A 15,586-nucleotide genomic window follows, 5' to 3' on the forward strand; every position below is an offset into this window, starting at 1 on the left:
TTTTTGTGTGATGTTGTTTATCTAAATATTGTACATATAATGTAATTTATATTTAAAATACATTTATTATGATCGCTAATTATTTTAACCATTTCCCATATAATGGTCTGTTATGCTTACGAAACCTATTTAATATTAACAGGTTTTTGGAAATGATTTATTTTTATTTTTAGTCTTTAATATATTATTTAAAAAAAATTTTAGATTCTGAAGAAATTGGTGAAGCTCCGACTTTTGTTGAACCTATTAAACCTAGAAAAGTCAGGGGAAAAAAATCTATTGAATTGAGATGTATTGTGAAAGGAATTCCTATACCTGAAATTATCTGGTGTCGTGAAAATGAAGAAATAATTTCAGACGATGACGAATATAGAACTTCATTTGACTTTAAAACTGGTGAAGCCATTTTAACATTAGTAAATCCTATGGATGTAGACCGATCCACGTATCTAGCTAGGGCGGTGAATATTCACGGGAAATCTGAATGCATGGCACATATTACATTTGGTAATACATTATACGATTTTGACTTAAATTAAATTAAAAAAATTATATATTTTAATTTCAGAAAAAGAAGAATATGGTGAAGCGCCCAAGTTTGTGGAACGATTGAAACCGAAAGTTGTGAAAGCCCATGAAACGACTGAACTCACATGCTTAGTCAGAGGTGTTCCATTACCATCAATAGTATGGTGCCGTGATGATGAAGAAATTATTCCAGATGAAAATCATATGCTAATTTACACTCCTGAAACAGGAGTGTCCAAACTTATTATAGTGCATCCTGATGATATTGATGAGTCAACGTACACAGTGAACGCAATTAATAAATTTGGAAGAGCTGAGTGTAGGGCAAATTTGATAGTTCGTAAGTAACATTGTATCTAATAAAATATATTTGTAGTTAATTAATTTTTAAATTTAATTAGAAAAAGATGAACTTGGAGAGGCACCAACATTTGTACAACCAGTTAAACCAAAAATTGCCAAATCAAATGAAATAACTGAACTTAAATGTACTGTTAGAGGAACACCGAACCCATTAGTAATTTGGTGCCGTGGAAATGATGAAATAATTCCTGATGAATGTCACTTGGTTACATACCACCAGGAAACTGGAGAATCGATCTTAACGATTTTAAATCCGACTGAAATCGATGAAACTATGTATACCGTGAACGCCGTGAATAAATACGGCCAAGCACAATGCCGGGCGAATTTAATTATACGTAAGTTTGTTTTATAAATGTCTAATATATCCTATTAATTATCTAAATATGTTTATTAGAAAAAGATGAATCGGGCGAAGCACCAATGTTTGTAGAACCAATAAAACCAAAGATCGCCAAAGCTAATGAGTCCACCGAATTAAGTTGTTTGGTTAAAGGAATACCCACACCTACTGTAATTTGGTTTAGAGGTGATGTAGAAATAATTCCAGATATCACTCATTCAATTGAATTTATACCGGATACGGGTGAATCGAAACTAATTATTTCAAAGGCCACAGAAGTTGATCAAAACACATACACTGTGAAGGCAACTAATAAATATGGCAGAGCTCAATGTCGAGCAAATGTAATTCTACGTAAGTAACATCGTTGAACAAATATATTATACACTATAAAAGTTTATTAATGATTTTAATATGAATTTAATTGATTATGTATTTAATATTTTCAGAAGAAGATGTTTTTGGTGTAGCCCCAACTTTTGTTGAGCCTATTAAGCCCGTACTAGCAAAACCAGACCAAACAACTATTTTACGGTGTTTGGTGAATGGTAATCCGATGCCAACTGTTGTTTGGTGTCGTGAAAAAGAAGAAATTGTTCCTGATGACATGCACACAATTCAGTTTATTCCAGAGACTGGAGAATCCACATTAACCATTGAAAAACCAACAACAGTTGATGAAGCACATTATACTGTAGAAGCAATAAATAAATTTGGAAGAGCTATGTGCAGAGCGAATTTAGTTTTAGGTTAGTATTGTAATTATGTAATTTACCATTTGTTTTGAAATAAAATTATCTAAGTAGCTATAATAGATTAACAATGCTGATGATTGTAAAATATGTGAGTTTTTGGTTTTTAAAATTCCATATGGTGCGTATCTATCATTATCGGTAATCAGTATTAAAAATTATGCAATATCTCTATCTTAGATTGTAAAAGTACCTAATCATAATAATAATAAATATTACATTTTGTTAATTAATTGATACACATTATTATATCTCATAAAAGGTAGGGTTAGGATACTTATTAAATTAATCAATTATCCCTTTAATAATTTGACCTGAGATAGGTACACCTTTGTTATACTGCTGTTATTTTCGCAAGCGAGTTTTGTGAGCAATGATGTGTAGAATGACTATAAATTAAAATGTAATATAATTTTCTCTGAAAAAAACATTGCTTCCCCAAAGAGTGAAACTCAAAAGAAATTGAACGATCACAATTTTTTATTTCTCTTTATCAGAAAAATGTTTGATAATGTTGAATTTACAGAAAAATATGATACTGGAATTGCTCCAAAATTTATCGTCCCGATCAAACCCAAAGCCGTCAAGCCAACCGAAACTGTAGAACTTCGTTGCTTGGTTACCGGGACACCAATGCCTACCATTGTATGGTGTCGCGGAGACGAAGAAATCTTGCCAGACGAAAGTCATATCGTATCTTATACATCGGAGACCGGCGAGTCAACGCTAACAATCTGTAATGCTACGGAATTGGACGTAAACGATTACACTGTGAAAGCAGTCAATGATTTCGGAGTGGCACAGTGCAAAGCCAATCTGATTATAGGTAATTACTAATGAATAATGGTCAAGTGACACTGTTGAATTCGGCAATAGTCACCGATAGTGTTAATTATTATATGAATGGTTTGTATAGTGGACGTTACTGTTGGTTCGTGCTCAATTTTAGCCCGTGATTACATTGATATCAGTTACAATATTTAGAATAATCAAGTTTTTACAGGCAGTTCTAGTTTTAAAATTAAAATTTGATTAAAATTGTTTATTATTAGACTTTATGGTAGTTCCTAATGGTTATAATAATGCTATATACTATATAGTATTTGTCATCAGAATGTTAACGCTAACCAAACAAATTATTTTTAAATTTAGTGCGATGTAATGGATATAAATTTTTCAATTATCAAAAGGTGCCCAATTGGATCTGTAAAAAAGCTTAGAAGATTAACTTTTATGGTGTTTTTTGCTAAAAAAATATAGGATTTAGTTAATACATTTTTGTTTATGGTAGGGGGAAGTAATAATAATATTCAATATTATTATTATGGTGGCGTAACTTGATAATAAGGGGACCCATGTGAAAATGTCCAGACTGGGGCCCTTTCCCCTTACCTGCTAAAAAAAAAATAGTCATAAACCTTATTATATTATAATTAAAAAATATTATTTTCTCACATGTCAATATGTCATATAATTATTATTTTTTTTTTTTTTAATTGTTTAATTATTTAAAAGTTACATAATTATTTTATAAAATCAAGTATAAAAATTAATTTTTCTTGCTTTGACGGTAGCAAAGTCGTTAATTATTTTGTTTGTATCAAAGTCAGCTGTTTTTTATTTTTCAATGTTCAATATACTGATGTTGGAAAGACGATCTTGGCCAATTGAGTTTCGCATGTAATTCTTTATCATTTTTAATTTTGAGAAAGATCTCTCTGCCGAAGCAACTGTTATGGCTAACGTTAAATAAATAAGACATGCACTTAATTCATCACTGTATGTAGTGTTAAAATCATTTTCTAAAATAAATATGGCCAGATCTTTTATATTTTTTATTCCTGAAATCTTTACAAACAATTATTCTTTTATGGATATAATAATTGACGTGTTAAGTTTAGACTTATCATGATATAATTGTACAAAATCATAAGAAGCTTTGACTATTTCTTCTTCTTACTTGAAACTAATATAGATGGATGTAGAAAATGGAAATATTCATTAACTTTTTTAAGCCTTAAAACCTTGAATTTATTTGAAATAGTACTGTATCTATAATTGGTAAAAATAATTTAATTTTTATATTTTCTTCCGTAATATTTAGTCGACGATCTCCATCTATCTCATCAAAATGTTTGATTGCAAATCTTGTTCTTTCTGTTCGATAATTCGTTGGTATGTCCCAACTTTTGCATAAGTTTTTGGTTGTTAATAATATATTTTCATACTCATAATTCAAACTCTCTAAACTCAAAAGATTTAAGATTTTATTATATTAAAAATGTAAAACAAAATATATAATATTTGTATACTACAGAATACAGATTATAGTAGAAATATTCAAATATCATACAAAAGATATCAGGAATCGCACCCAACACTCCCGATAATTGCGCCACTTCCCGGAAGTTCTAAAGTAAACAATTAATATAATACTTATAATTTTTAAGCACAATTGAGCTAAATTAAAAACCAATTTTTGACATAATTATATTATATTATCAAATGTTTTGATTAAGAAAGTACATTTTTATCAACATTAATTTAAGTAATATTAAAAATAAAAATGTCAAATGTCCATAAATTTAAACATAACTTTAAATAAAATAAAATAATTTAAAATTGAATTGTGTATTGAAAATAGTAATTTATGTGGAATGTTTCAATGTTCTATGCATAATTAAGTTTAAAAAAAATATATACTGATTTTAGGCTATATTTATTTTTATAGACATTTGAAATTTTATAGTTTTTTTTTTTTTTGATTCATAAATAAAAATGTACTTTAGTGGTTTAAATACATTAAAATTAAATATAAAGTTCATCGTAAGATTGTAAGGGAACATTACTATGACATTTGTTGTCTCCGTCTTACAAGTGCGTATCATAGTAAATTCTACGTTCAGCATATCTCGTTTATCTGCGTTAATTCAAAAATTAAAGTAATTTACCTCGCATTCAATTTTAATATAAGAATACAATCTAGATAATGCCATAGATTTTTTTTTATTTTTATTTTAAAGCGAGTTATGAGTTTATTAAAATTGTAAATTGTGTGTACATCTTAATATTTGTATAGCTTGCTTTAAAATTAAAATACAATAAAAAAATCTAAAATATTTAGACAATAATTTGACCTTTTAATTTTATAACAGGTCGATTTACATTAATTATTTAAGTAACTGAGTTAAATATAACGGAGACTACAAATGCCAGTGTAATGTTAATATTTAACACAAATATATTTTTGGACTGGATACATTGACTAATTTTTCGTAATGTTTTCGTTGTTATTGTTACTGATTGATTAACAACAGCATATCATTTATTATTCATGGGTTTTAATGTATATGAAACATATCAAATAGCATGCTATTCTGTATATTTTTATTAGTGTTTGAAGTTTAATTTATGACAAAAATGGATATTTTAAAGAAAAATAACGATTTTTTTCTTTTAAATTCTAGTTATTTGTTATAAATAAAAAAAAACCTTATCGGAATGATTTTTTTTTAAATATTCAGACGAATTCTTAGCTATTTATCCCACAAACCTATTTATACTGATATGTGGTACGCATGAATTTATATTTGATTTATAAGATAATTATAGGAATATATTATGATATATTTAAATAAATATAATTATAAGTATAATAAGTATAATGATACGAAATGTCTGTTGTACTTATAAAAAAAAAAAATATATTAATAATATATTTATATACAAAAAAATTATATAAAATACCATACAATTAAAAGTTAAATCTTCGCTAAGAATCATTTTTGTTTAAAATAATTATAATTCATTACATATCTATTATTATTGTATTTAACTCAATGAGTTGGTGTACTGTGTATTTAAAACCTTTATGATAAATGGTAAAGTGATCACTACTAGTTTTTAATATGAAATCCGGTATGGCTGATTTTTTAATATAGACTTTTTAATTATTTATTATATAATTTATAATAGTTTTCGGATTTTAAACAATGAAAAAAAAAGTCATGAGTGATCTATTCCCTTCTCCCTTGGCATTTAGCCGCTACTGATGAATCCACTTGATTATAATTTAAATTACAGTTTATGGAAATTGTGATTCACTTTAATGTTAATGTTACACTTGGTATATTTTCTATTTATTTTGAACATAATATTCAGGCTATTTATTTTAATACAATATCTCAAAAATGATGATACCATATTTAAACTTATTAGTTATTGCAAATATATTTTTAATGTCATTTTTAAGTTATTAAAATAAACCTTAACTTCTTATATAACTAAATCGATTTGTACAAACGATTAATTTTATCAAAATTAATTTCTTTTGAACAATACGAGCTACCTAATATATTATAATATATTTTGTTTTACACAGACGAATTCGTAGAAGAAATACCTGAAACGTTAGAGGAGGCGCCATCTATAACGAAACCTTTGCAACCTATTATAGCCAAAAAAGATTCGTGCGTGACGTTAGACGTGCATTTCAGAGGTACTCCCGAGTTAAAAGTTCGGTGGTTCCATAACGGTAAGGACATAACTGATAAGAAAACATTCGGGCGTACCTTAACTATAACGGAAACTACGACCGTGATCATTATTAAAAAGATTACCAAGAAGACCACTGGGCATTATGAAGTTGTAGTTACTAATAATCGCGGAGAAGCGAAAACATCTACTACATTATTGATCGAAGGTAAAATAATTCAATAGTACAACTGACATTAGAATTAACGTAAGCGTTAAAAACTGCAATTTACAAAGTACATTTTTCAAATATTACGTTATCTGTAGACGAAGATGATAAGGAAGAGACGATCGAGTCAGAAAAGCTGGTGGTCGGGAAAGCGCCATATTTCGAAACGGAATTGCAAACCGAAACAATATGGGAGGAGGAAGAGGAAGTAGAGGAAACTTTAATACGTCTCGTCGTAAGAGTAAAAGGTACACCGACGCCCAAGACCCATTGGTACGAAAACGGCATAGAAATAACTCCCAGTGAGGAGTTTGAAATTGAAGAAAAGGACGAAGGAGTATCTGTGTTGACTGTTAAGAAAAAGCCAACTGAGACCGTTCGGGAAATAACTTGTGTGGCAACGAATGAGTACGGGACAGCTACAACTAGTACATTAATAATCACAGGTAATTTTGGATATTTATAGGCACAGTTTTTTGAAGATTAGATATGTTCTTTGAACATGTGTATACTCTTATATAAATAGATTGTTTTGTTTTTCAGTTTCAACCGACGTTCTCTTCGCCAACTTTCCTATCGATTAATTTATTATTAATTATCTTGCACACTCACACATAAACACACACACCCAAACAATATATACATACTTCGTCATGAAGTGACGCCCTCCAAATGCTCTTATAATTCAGTATTGTTCATAAAAACAAATTTATTTATGTATCCATGTTCTTTAGGTATCAAAGGGACGAAAGCCTACAGAAAGCCGTCGTGGGTTACTCAGATGGAAGAATTGCGGGAACAATTACAAGGTAAATGCACTGCTGATAGTTTTGATGCTTGTTGTGTGTACAGTCCCGAAACCCGGGTCGATGAAAACGACGGAGACGAGACGGTCGTCCGATACGGTACGTACTTTGCTGATTATGACGTCAACAGCACATTTTACTTGAGCCCAATACAAGAGCACAGTGAACCCACTTCTTCGGACGGTGGCTCGGATCGGGTTCGGTCCCTATCCTGCCAGGAGGTATCGTCCTCTTCAGCGGCGGATACAGAAGACCCGACTGGACGCAGCCAGACTTATCCTAGGACGCATGCTGACGAATCGGTGGCTACGTATAACCGCCGCAAGTATGCTGGCCACCCACTAGAACCCCGTGAAATTGACCCTGAAATGTTCTTCCAGCTGCATACAGCTGATAGCCAAGACGAGCTCCAGGAGTTCTTGTTACTGGAGAGTCAGTGCATGTCCACTGACGGTGGTCTACACGCAGCGTTTGTTGACGAAAAACCGAGAAAATAACTGAAATTCAAGATATTTTATTATGTTATAATTATTAACGATTATTTTTGTTATTGTCGCCGCAGAAACGGTTCGTATACGTCTTTTCGTGACGTTTGTTGTAGTTTATGTGAGTCAGTTAACTAATTATAATTGCAAGGTTTCATTTTGTCGAAATACGCTGGCATTGATTTACTTATTTATCGATAATCTAGAAAGATCGATCAAGGATGAATTGACAGTGTATTTTTGTAATACTTGAGATAGGTAATTATTTTATATTATCCATATTGATTTCATCGTTAACTTTTGATATTTATCTATTTCAAAATCCAGACGAAACGAAACGCTGTGAATTAATACGTTTTTCTTAATGTTTTTGTGTTTTTTTATTTTATTTTGTTTGCTTATAACTGTATGAAATAATATTAGTTTTACTTTTTGTGCTTGTGTTGTTTTTTTAAACTTTGTTTTTGTTGTATCCTGAAAGTACTTAAATGTTGATTTTCGATCCAATTAATTAAAGATTCAAAACTCTATTCCAAATAAATGTTTGTTGTGTTCCCAACTTCAATCTATAAAAACGCTTTTATATAGAAAAATATAACCTCATTAGAGCATTATTAACTTATGTAAATTATAATACTATTTCGTCGAAAACGAGTACATTAATTAATCCTCAAGAGGACGGACGTCGTACTCGCATGGGTTGTCTACGTTTTAGAATAAAACCAACAAGATTATATAGATAATATTCTTACCTAAAAATTTCATAATATATCAATTAACTATAATATCAAAACTAACAGCATCAATTTGAAACTAGTGAATGGAAATTTGATATGTCATAGTGTGTTAGACGGAGACAGCACATCTGGGTAATGGGTATAAAATGTTCTCTGAATGGTATTCGATAAAATTAGCCACTAGTCACAGTAAAACGTTTTAGTTGAAATTTCTAGGTAAAAAATATTTTGATGTAAAATTGGCAAAAATTATAAATAAATAACTTTTAAGTATGTATTATTAATTACCTATTATAAAAAGTAAAAAAAAAATATTTACACTTTAATCACTGAAATCGATTTCGAATATAGGTTAGAAATACATTAGAAAAAACTCATGATAAATATGAAATATTAGGTGACAGTACAGTTAGAGATAGTTTAATTATGTGTGTAATAAATGTACGTAATAAATGTATACATTTTTGATAACTAATTTTATTATATTTTTAATACCATAATATTTAGCTTAATAATTTCCCGACTAATAATTTGTTGATATTTTTAATTTTTATACTCAACCGTTGTTGCTCTGGTAAATTGTCTATCCAAAACACCATGTTAGTATGTCACTATATTTTTAGGAAAAATCAACAACAATAATTAATAAAATATAGTCAAGAATCATTTTACAATAAATAAATTTACTTGTAAATAAATGGCTTTTAAATTTCAGGTGAGTAAAATCGATAGATTTCCGTATTTCCATCTAACACGTGTTATAAGATACTTATCGTTTGAAGTAAAGTAATATGAATTCTAAATACCTGTTTGAATATGTCGCAAAGTCTACCTAAGTTTTTCTTTCCCTAATTTGATATTTCAATATTACTCAAAAAATTATACTGAAAATAGTAAAAATAAAAAATGGTAGGCAGAAATTTAATGTCATTTTATAATTGAGTATTGGCACATCAATCAGTATACGGCTGGTATGACAGCCTTTCAATTTTCCCATGTTGAGCATATGTTTGAAATATCGAAATATTGATTCCAATTCTCTTACCTAACATTTGGAATAGGTAGCATCAGACGAGTTTGGGCATAATTCAGTTGGAATGAATTTTAGTTGATCAAAATGATGTTTTTTATAATATTAGTGATGTATATGGTATACTAATAGTACTAAGAATTATCTAGCAAAAACAAAGGCATTATGTTAAACACATATGTAGTTGAACACATTTATTAAAATCTATAGTGATCGTATGTAGATATAACTCTTATAAGATGTTAAGTTTACCATTATAGTACAATATAGTAAACCATCAAACATTTAAAAATAAAGAATATAGTTATTCAATTTCTTAACTTTTTTAAAACTCAAAATATATTTTAGTACTTACACCTTACAGTGTAATTCTCAGGTAAGATTAAGTGGACTTCATTTTTCATTTTTTTATGTATTTAAATTGTAAACTATTTAGCATAAAAAAAAAATAATAATATATAGTCGTATAATAAATTCTTGAGCCTACTTAACTCAATTGGAAATAGAATACCATTTGTAATTAAGATTAGATAAGTATAACATCATTATACAATTTTAGATTCTGAAATGAGTTATGAATGTTTTGGTTCTTCAACGATGAGAGTTTTTTTGTGTCTAAATACACTTTTTAAACCTAGTAGAAAAATGAGTTGATGAAATAGTTTGAGATTAATTCCTGGTAGACAATTGGATTTAGTTGATATTTTAGAATGTCAAAGGTAAAATATTTACAGTATTTCCCAAAATAATCATGAAAAAAATATTAATCATCCACAAAGTTCTTTACGCTAAACCAAATCAATTTTGTTTTTTTTTTCGGGTTAACTTAAATAAAATAACTGCGGATATTTATAATCTCTATAAAATGTGACTTTCAATATTTCATTTACATGGTATATGAATTTAAAAATATTTGACTTATTGAACTGTTATTAGGTACTTCAGATCTTCAATTTTATAGTTCTCTATTATATCAATTTGTTTTCTGTCCAAACATTAAAATAAGATTAAAGGTTTCTCATAAATTATTCTTAAGGCTTAAGCCTAAAAGCATTAAGAGTACACGATTTTATTTTTATAAACATTTGAAGTGCAAATGTTGACAAAATAGAAACTTAGTATAGACTGAGAGACGGTTTTCGCTCAGAGTCGTTTTTTGTAAATATACTTCAGAGACTTGATTAGTGACTACACTTAACACCTACTGTATAGCAGACTGATTATCTTAATCTCCATTTTTAATTGAGATAAAATTTTTAATTTAAACATATTTTTTGTATGTAGGTATTGATTGACTTTCAAAAATCAATGATTTCATGATATTATTATGCTACTTTAAAATTAAAAGATGAAAAATCAAAATTTTTATGCCTAATTTTTAGTAACAGAACATTTTGAACTTTTAGAAACACAACTATCACCATTTTTTGGCTAAATTAATTTGTTTTTTTTATGACAAAAAAAAAAAAAATAAAAAAAAAAGCTCATCCTAGTGTCGTTGTCTGTTTTTTTTTTTTTTATTCCAAATTAATCTACGACAAAATGGTAAGTTCTATCAAAAATTTAAATCCAACAGAAATTATTTCAATTTATAAAATTAAAATATTTAATTTTTAATTTAAAAATATTAAAAAATTCTATAATTTGTATTATTTATTTGAATTATTACTGTTACAGCTTTCCAAAGTGTACCAAGCTTTGTAAACGAGTTAAAAGATGAGCGAGCTGTTGAAAATGAAACTGTTGTGTTTGAATGTCAATTTTCAGGAAATCCTACTCCTGGTTTGATTACATAATATTGTCATAATATATAAGATAAATTCATACAACTTTTTTTGATTTTAGTGATTATATGGTATCATGATGATAAAATTGTCAGGAACTCATCGAATATTCAGGTTAAAATCACTGACACAAAAACTACATTGACTATCAAAAGAGTAACAAAAGAAGATGAAGGTGTTTATGTTTGCAAAGCAAACAGCAATTTAGGAGAAGCTAAAAATAAATCAAAACTTTATGTTAAAAGTAATATATTATTACTAATAATGATTAAAAAAAAAAAAGAAAAGAAAAATATTTAATAATAAATTAACTGAAATTAATTTATTATACAATTTAGAACATAGGGACGAAACATTCACAGCCACCGAAGATGAAGTGGAAGTGCAAGAAGTGCAAGAAGTGAAGAAGATAAAAAAGACTAAAAAGAAGGCTATGAAAAAGAAACAAAAAAAAGAATCTGAGTAAGTATTAAACGATGCAGCACATGAAATACCTACGATTCTTAATATATAATATTATTATAGATCATACAATGAAACGGAAACAAAAGAAACGCTTCGTATTACTACTTCTAAAATGGTAATTATAAATTTTTTGAATCAATACAATTTTTATACTGTTAATTTCAGAATCAAATACGAGTAAGTACCTATTAACTAATAAATTATACTATTTTTAATATATTATTATATTAAATGTGATTTATTACGATATTACAGAATTTAGTTTTTATCATAATCAATTATTTTAATCATTCAATATTCTTCATGTTATAGGCTGATATTTTTTAAAGAAGCTTAATTTTATTTATGTAAAATTTACTCTTATGGCCACTAAACAAAGCAACATTAAGTATATATTTATACTAGCTGTATAATTTTATTACTGGTGTCATAATAATTATAATTATAATACATATATACAGGGTGTCCCAAAGAGATCTGACATTCTGACAAATTAAATAACTTTTGTTCTAATCAATATTTTTTAAAAATTTCTTTTAAATATAATACATAGACACTTGCGCTACATTTTTTATTTTTTAATACTCAAAATAAAAAAACTTAAAAATTGATACATTTTTTTTCTCGAAATATTTAATATAGCCAATTTGTAAATTTGATTTTCAGAAAAATTTATATGGTAAAAACACTTATTTAAGTCAAATGGCTGATTTTTTACAATTTTTTTAAATATCAATATTTTCGTTAGGTAAATTATAGTAAATTATAGTTTATACATCACATATTATTAAAATAAGTACAATAAAAAAAATAATTAGATTTTAACATGTATTTATTTAAAAATGTTCTTATAAAATATTTTTAAAAAACTTTATTATTATTTGAAATTACAAGGTTTCTAACATAAACTAGATCGTAATTTACTTTTAATTCGGTTGATATTTTAGAGTTATAAAAGTAAATTATTCTCAGTAGGTAGTTTTCAAAAACACGACAAAATATAAAAAAATCAAGAAATAATTGGAATTTTAATACGAAATCATTTTTTGGTAAAATTGATTTTGTTTTTGTATTATTCAATAACTAGTAACCATTAATACTTAAAATTTTCACCAAAAATAATCACACATTATAACATTTTAAATTTTGACTCTAGATTTTAGAGTTATTTCTAGTCTAGAGAAATTATTTTCCAATCATTATTCATAAATAATTTTTGCTCGATCAAAACATTTTGAAAAAGAATACAAGCTTTCTCATAAGTTTTATTAATTTAATTAGTAGACGTTATATATACATCGAAAGTTTTTTTTATAAGCATTTTAAGTTAAAATTTTGACCACATAATTAAAAATCATAAATTTGCGAATTATTTAGTAGTTAAAAATGTATAAGATGTTTGATTTGGAACCGTGGCTTTAAGCTCAACATTGTCAAAATGAGTGCTATATAAAATGCAACCATAAATACATTAATTTTCACTCATTTGTATGTGCCATAATTTTCGTTTTTTTAAGCGATGTAATATTAATATAAGACTATAATTACAAAAACTTTACAATAATAATGTATCAAGTGTCGTGTTTGCAGGTAGAAGAGAAACCATCGTTACCAGAACACGAACCATTGTCCACGTCAGAAACATTTTCGGATGAGACGGTCAAGGAAGTGCGTGGATCCGAATTTGTTCGCCCAAAACTAATCGAAGAACCAGCACTGTTCACAGCACTTAAAGTCAAGGAGCCATCAGTGGTCAATGAAGTTGAACAAGTATTGGATCAAGTTGAATTGGCCGAGTTTGGACCAGCTGAGTGGCCCTTACGAGAATTGGCCACTATTGATATACTCACCCGACACGGAATATCCACGGAACAGGTAATCGCAAATCGCAATGTCAGTCATACAAATTGTAGGTATGGATCATCAATTAAAATTTAAACTATGTTTAAAGTTGAATTGATATAATAATATAATATAATATAATTAAATTACCTAGGTAAATTAAGTTTTTTATAAGTTACGTGATATCACGACGAATTACTTATTTTTGAAATTACATACAGCGACTTTTGACTTGATAAGTGTATTTTATGTCTATTGATAAATTAGATTTTGTATGAAATTAGCAATAAAATTATTTTAAGAGGACGCTACACCCGCATATGTTGTCTCCGTCTTACAAGTACGTAACATAGCGAATTTTATGCTCAGCAGATCATGTTTAGCTCCGTTAGTTTAAAATTTAGAGTAAATGGACCTCTTACAAAAATTAAAGGTAACATTATTATCGAAGACATAACGTAGGCTTTTTATTATATTTTAATTTTAAAGTGAGTTATGTGTATTTTAAGATATACAAACAATTTATAATTTTAAAATACACATAACTCACTTTAAAATTAAAATATAATAAAAAGCTTACAAAATGCCCTCGATAATAATGTTACCTTTAATTTTTGATAGAGGTCAATTTACACTAAATTTTATAGTAACAGAGCTATACGTGATCTGCTGAGTATACAATTTGCTATGTTATGCGTTTGTAAGGCGAAGACAACGTATGCGGGTGTAGAGTCCTCTTAAGTATTCTAAATTATCTTCCTGATTACAATGTTATTCTAAGGACGTTTTCATACTATTTTTATCTCGATGTTTTAATACATAAAATTTACATTAAACTGTCATTTATGATTTTAACTTCTACTTTAATTTATTCAATTTTTTCGTATGTTTCTGTGCTAGGTGATTGAAGAGTACACGTCAGGCCAGTTTCCTGCATTGAGGACTGCGCCGGCTCAGTCAGCTATGGTGCATCTTATCGAACGTGAAGGGTATACATCTTTGGTTGCTGATGTCTTCACGAAAGAATCGACAATACCTGAAACTGTCAACGAAGTGTTTAAGGCATTCATGACAATGATTGAGTTGAAACATAGCACACTTGAAGAGATCATAACCTACTTGATGCCAGAAGATTTTCAAACTAGCACCTGGGATTTTGAACACGCATCTCAAATTACTACAGATGATACGATAACCGATACAGCTGAAATTAGCGAGCCCGTAAACATATTAGTCAATGGTAAATTAAAAATTAATACCAGTTATCACAATACCAACATATTTATCATATTATTTTGTTAAATTAATCTTTCTTTATTTGGTAATATTATGCTTCTTGTTTTCTTTTTAGAAGTTAAAAAGAAAACTCGATCAACGAAAGAATCAACTAAAATAACCAAAGAGACTTTATCAATTGGTATGTTTATTATTGTTATTAATATTTCAGTATTATTAGTTAGAACACAATAATTAAAAATTAAGATTTTGAAAAAAATTGTTTGTTCTATTATATAAATTATGTCATACATTATACTACATAATTTACACATGTTATAATGTACACATGTTGTTAATATTGTACAACGCATTAGCTTTAATATTTCAGCTTCAGTCAACTATTTAAATGATTTTAAATAGTTATTATCATTAAATAAAAACGCAGCTTATTTTAATGCTACTTAATGACAGTATTTTGATTAATGATTATTGGTGATATATAAATCTTAATTATACTAACGGTAAGTCTAG

At 27.8% G+C, this 15,586-nt stretch overlaps 1 protein-coding gene across 4 annotated transcripts in view; it reads left to right on the forward strand.

Annotated features, from left to right (window-relative positions):
* Positions 1-15,586, forward strand: part of sls (sallimus) — a 112,644-nt gene that overhangs the window by 54,596 nt on the left and 42,462 nt on the right. For all 4 annotated transcript variants that reach the window (XM_089220614.1, XM_089220612.1, XM_089220613.1 and 1 more), the window contains 16 exons: positions 205-507; positions 569-868; positions 930-1,229; positions 1,289-1,588; positions 1,684-1,983; positions 2,513-2,812; positions 6,368-6,688; positions 6,787-7,134; positions 7,423-7,497; positions 11,424-11,528; positions 11,592-11,774; positions 11,869-11,992; positions 12,056-12,110; positions 13,586-13,870; positions 14,738-15,077; positions 15,189-15,254. In XM_089220614.1, coding sequence (XP_089076740.1) covers positions 205-507; positions 569-868; positions 930-1,229; positions 1,289-1,588; positions 1,684-1,983; positions 2,513-2,812; positions 6,368-6,688; positions 6,787-7,134; positions 7,423-7,497; positions 11,424-11,528; positions 11,592-11,774; positions 11,869-11,992; positions 12,056-12,110; positions 13,586-13,870; positions 14,738-15,077; positions 15,189-15,254 — 3,705 coding nt within the window. The remainder of the gene's footprint in view (positions 1-204; positions 508-568; positions 869-929; positions 1,230-1,288; positions 1,589-1,683; positions 1,984-2,512; positions 2,813-6,367; positions 6,689-6,786; positions 7,135-7,422; positions 7,498-11,423; positions 11,529-11,591; positions 11,775-11,868; positions 11,993-12,055; positions 12,111-13,585; positions 13,871-14,737; positions 15,078-15,188; positions 15,255-15,586) is intronic.

This window comes from Diuraphis noxia, unplaced genomic scaffold (genome assembly GCF_037042655.1).
Source record: "Diuraphis noxia isolate RWA-SAM2 unplaced genomic scaffold, SU_Dnox_SAM2 contig0002, whole genome shotgun sequence".
Lineage (NCBI taxonomy): Eukaryota > Metazoa > Arthropoda > Insecta > Hemiptera > Aphididae > Diuraphis > Diuraphis noxia.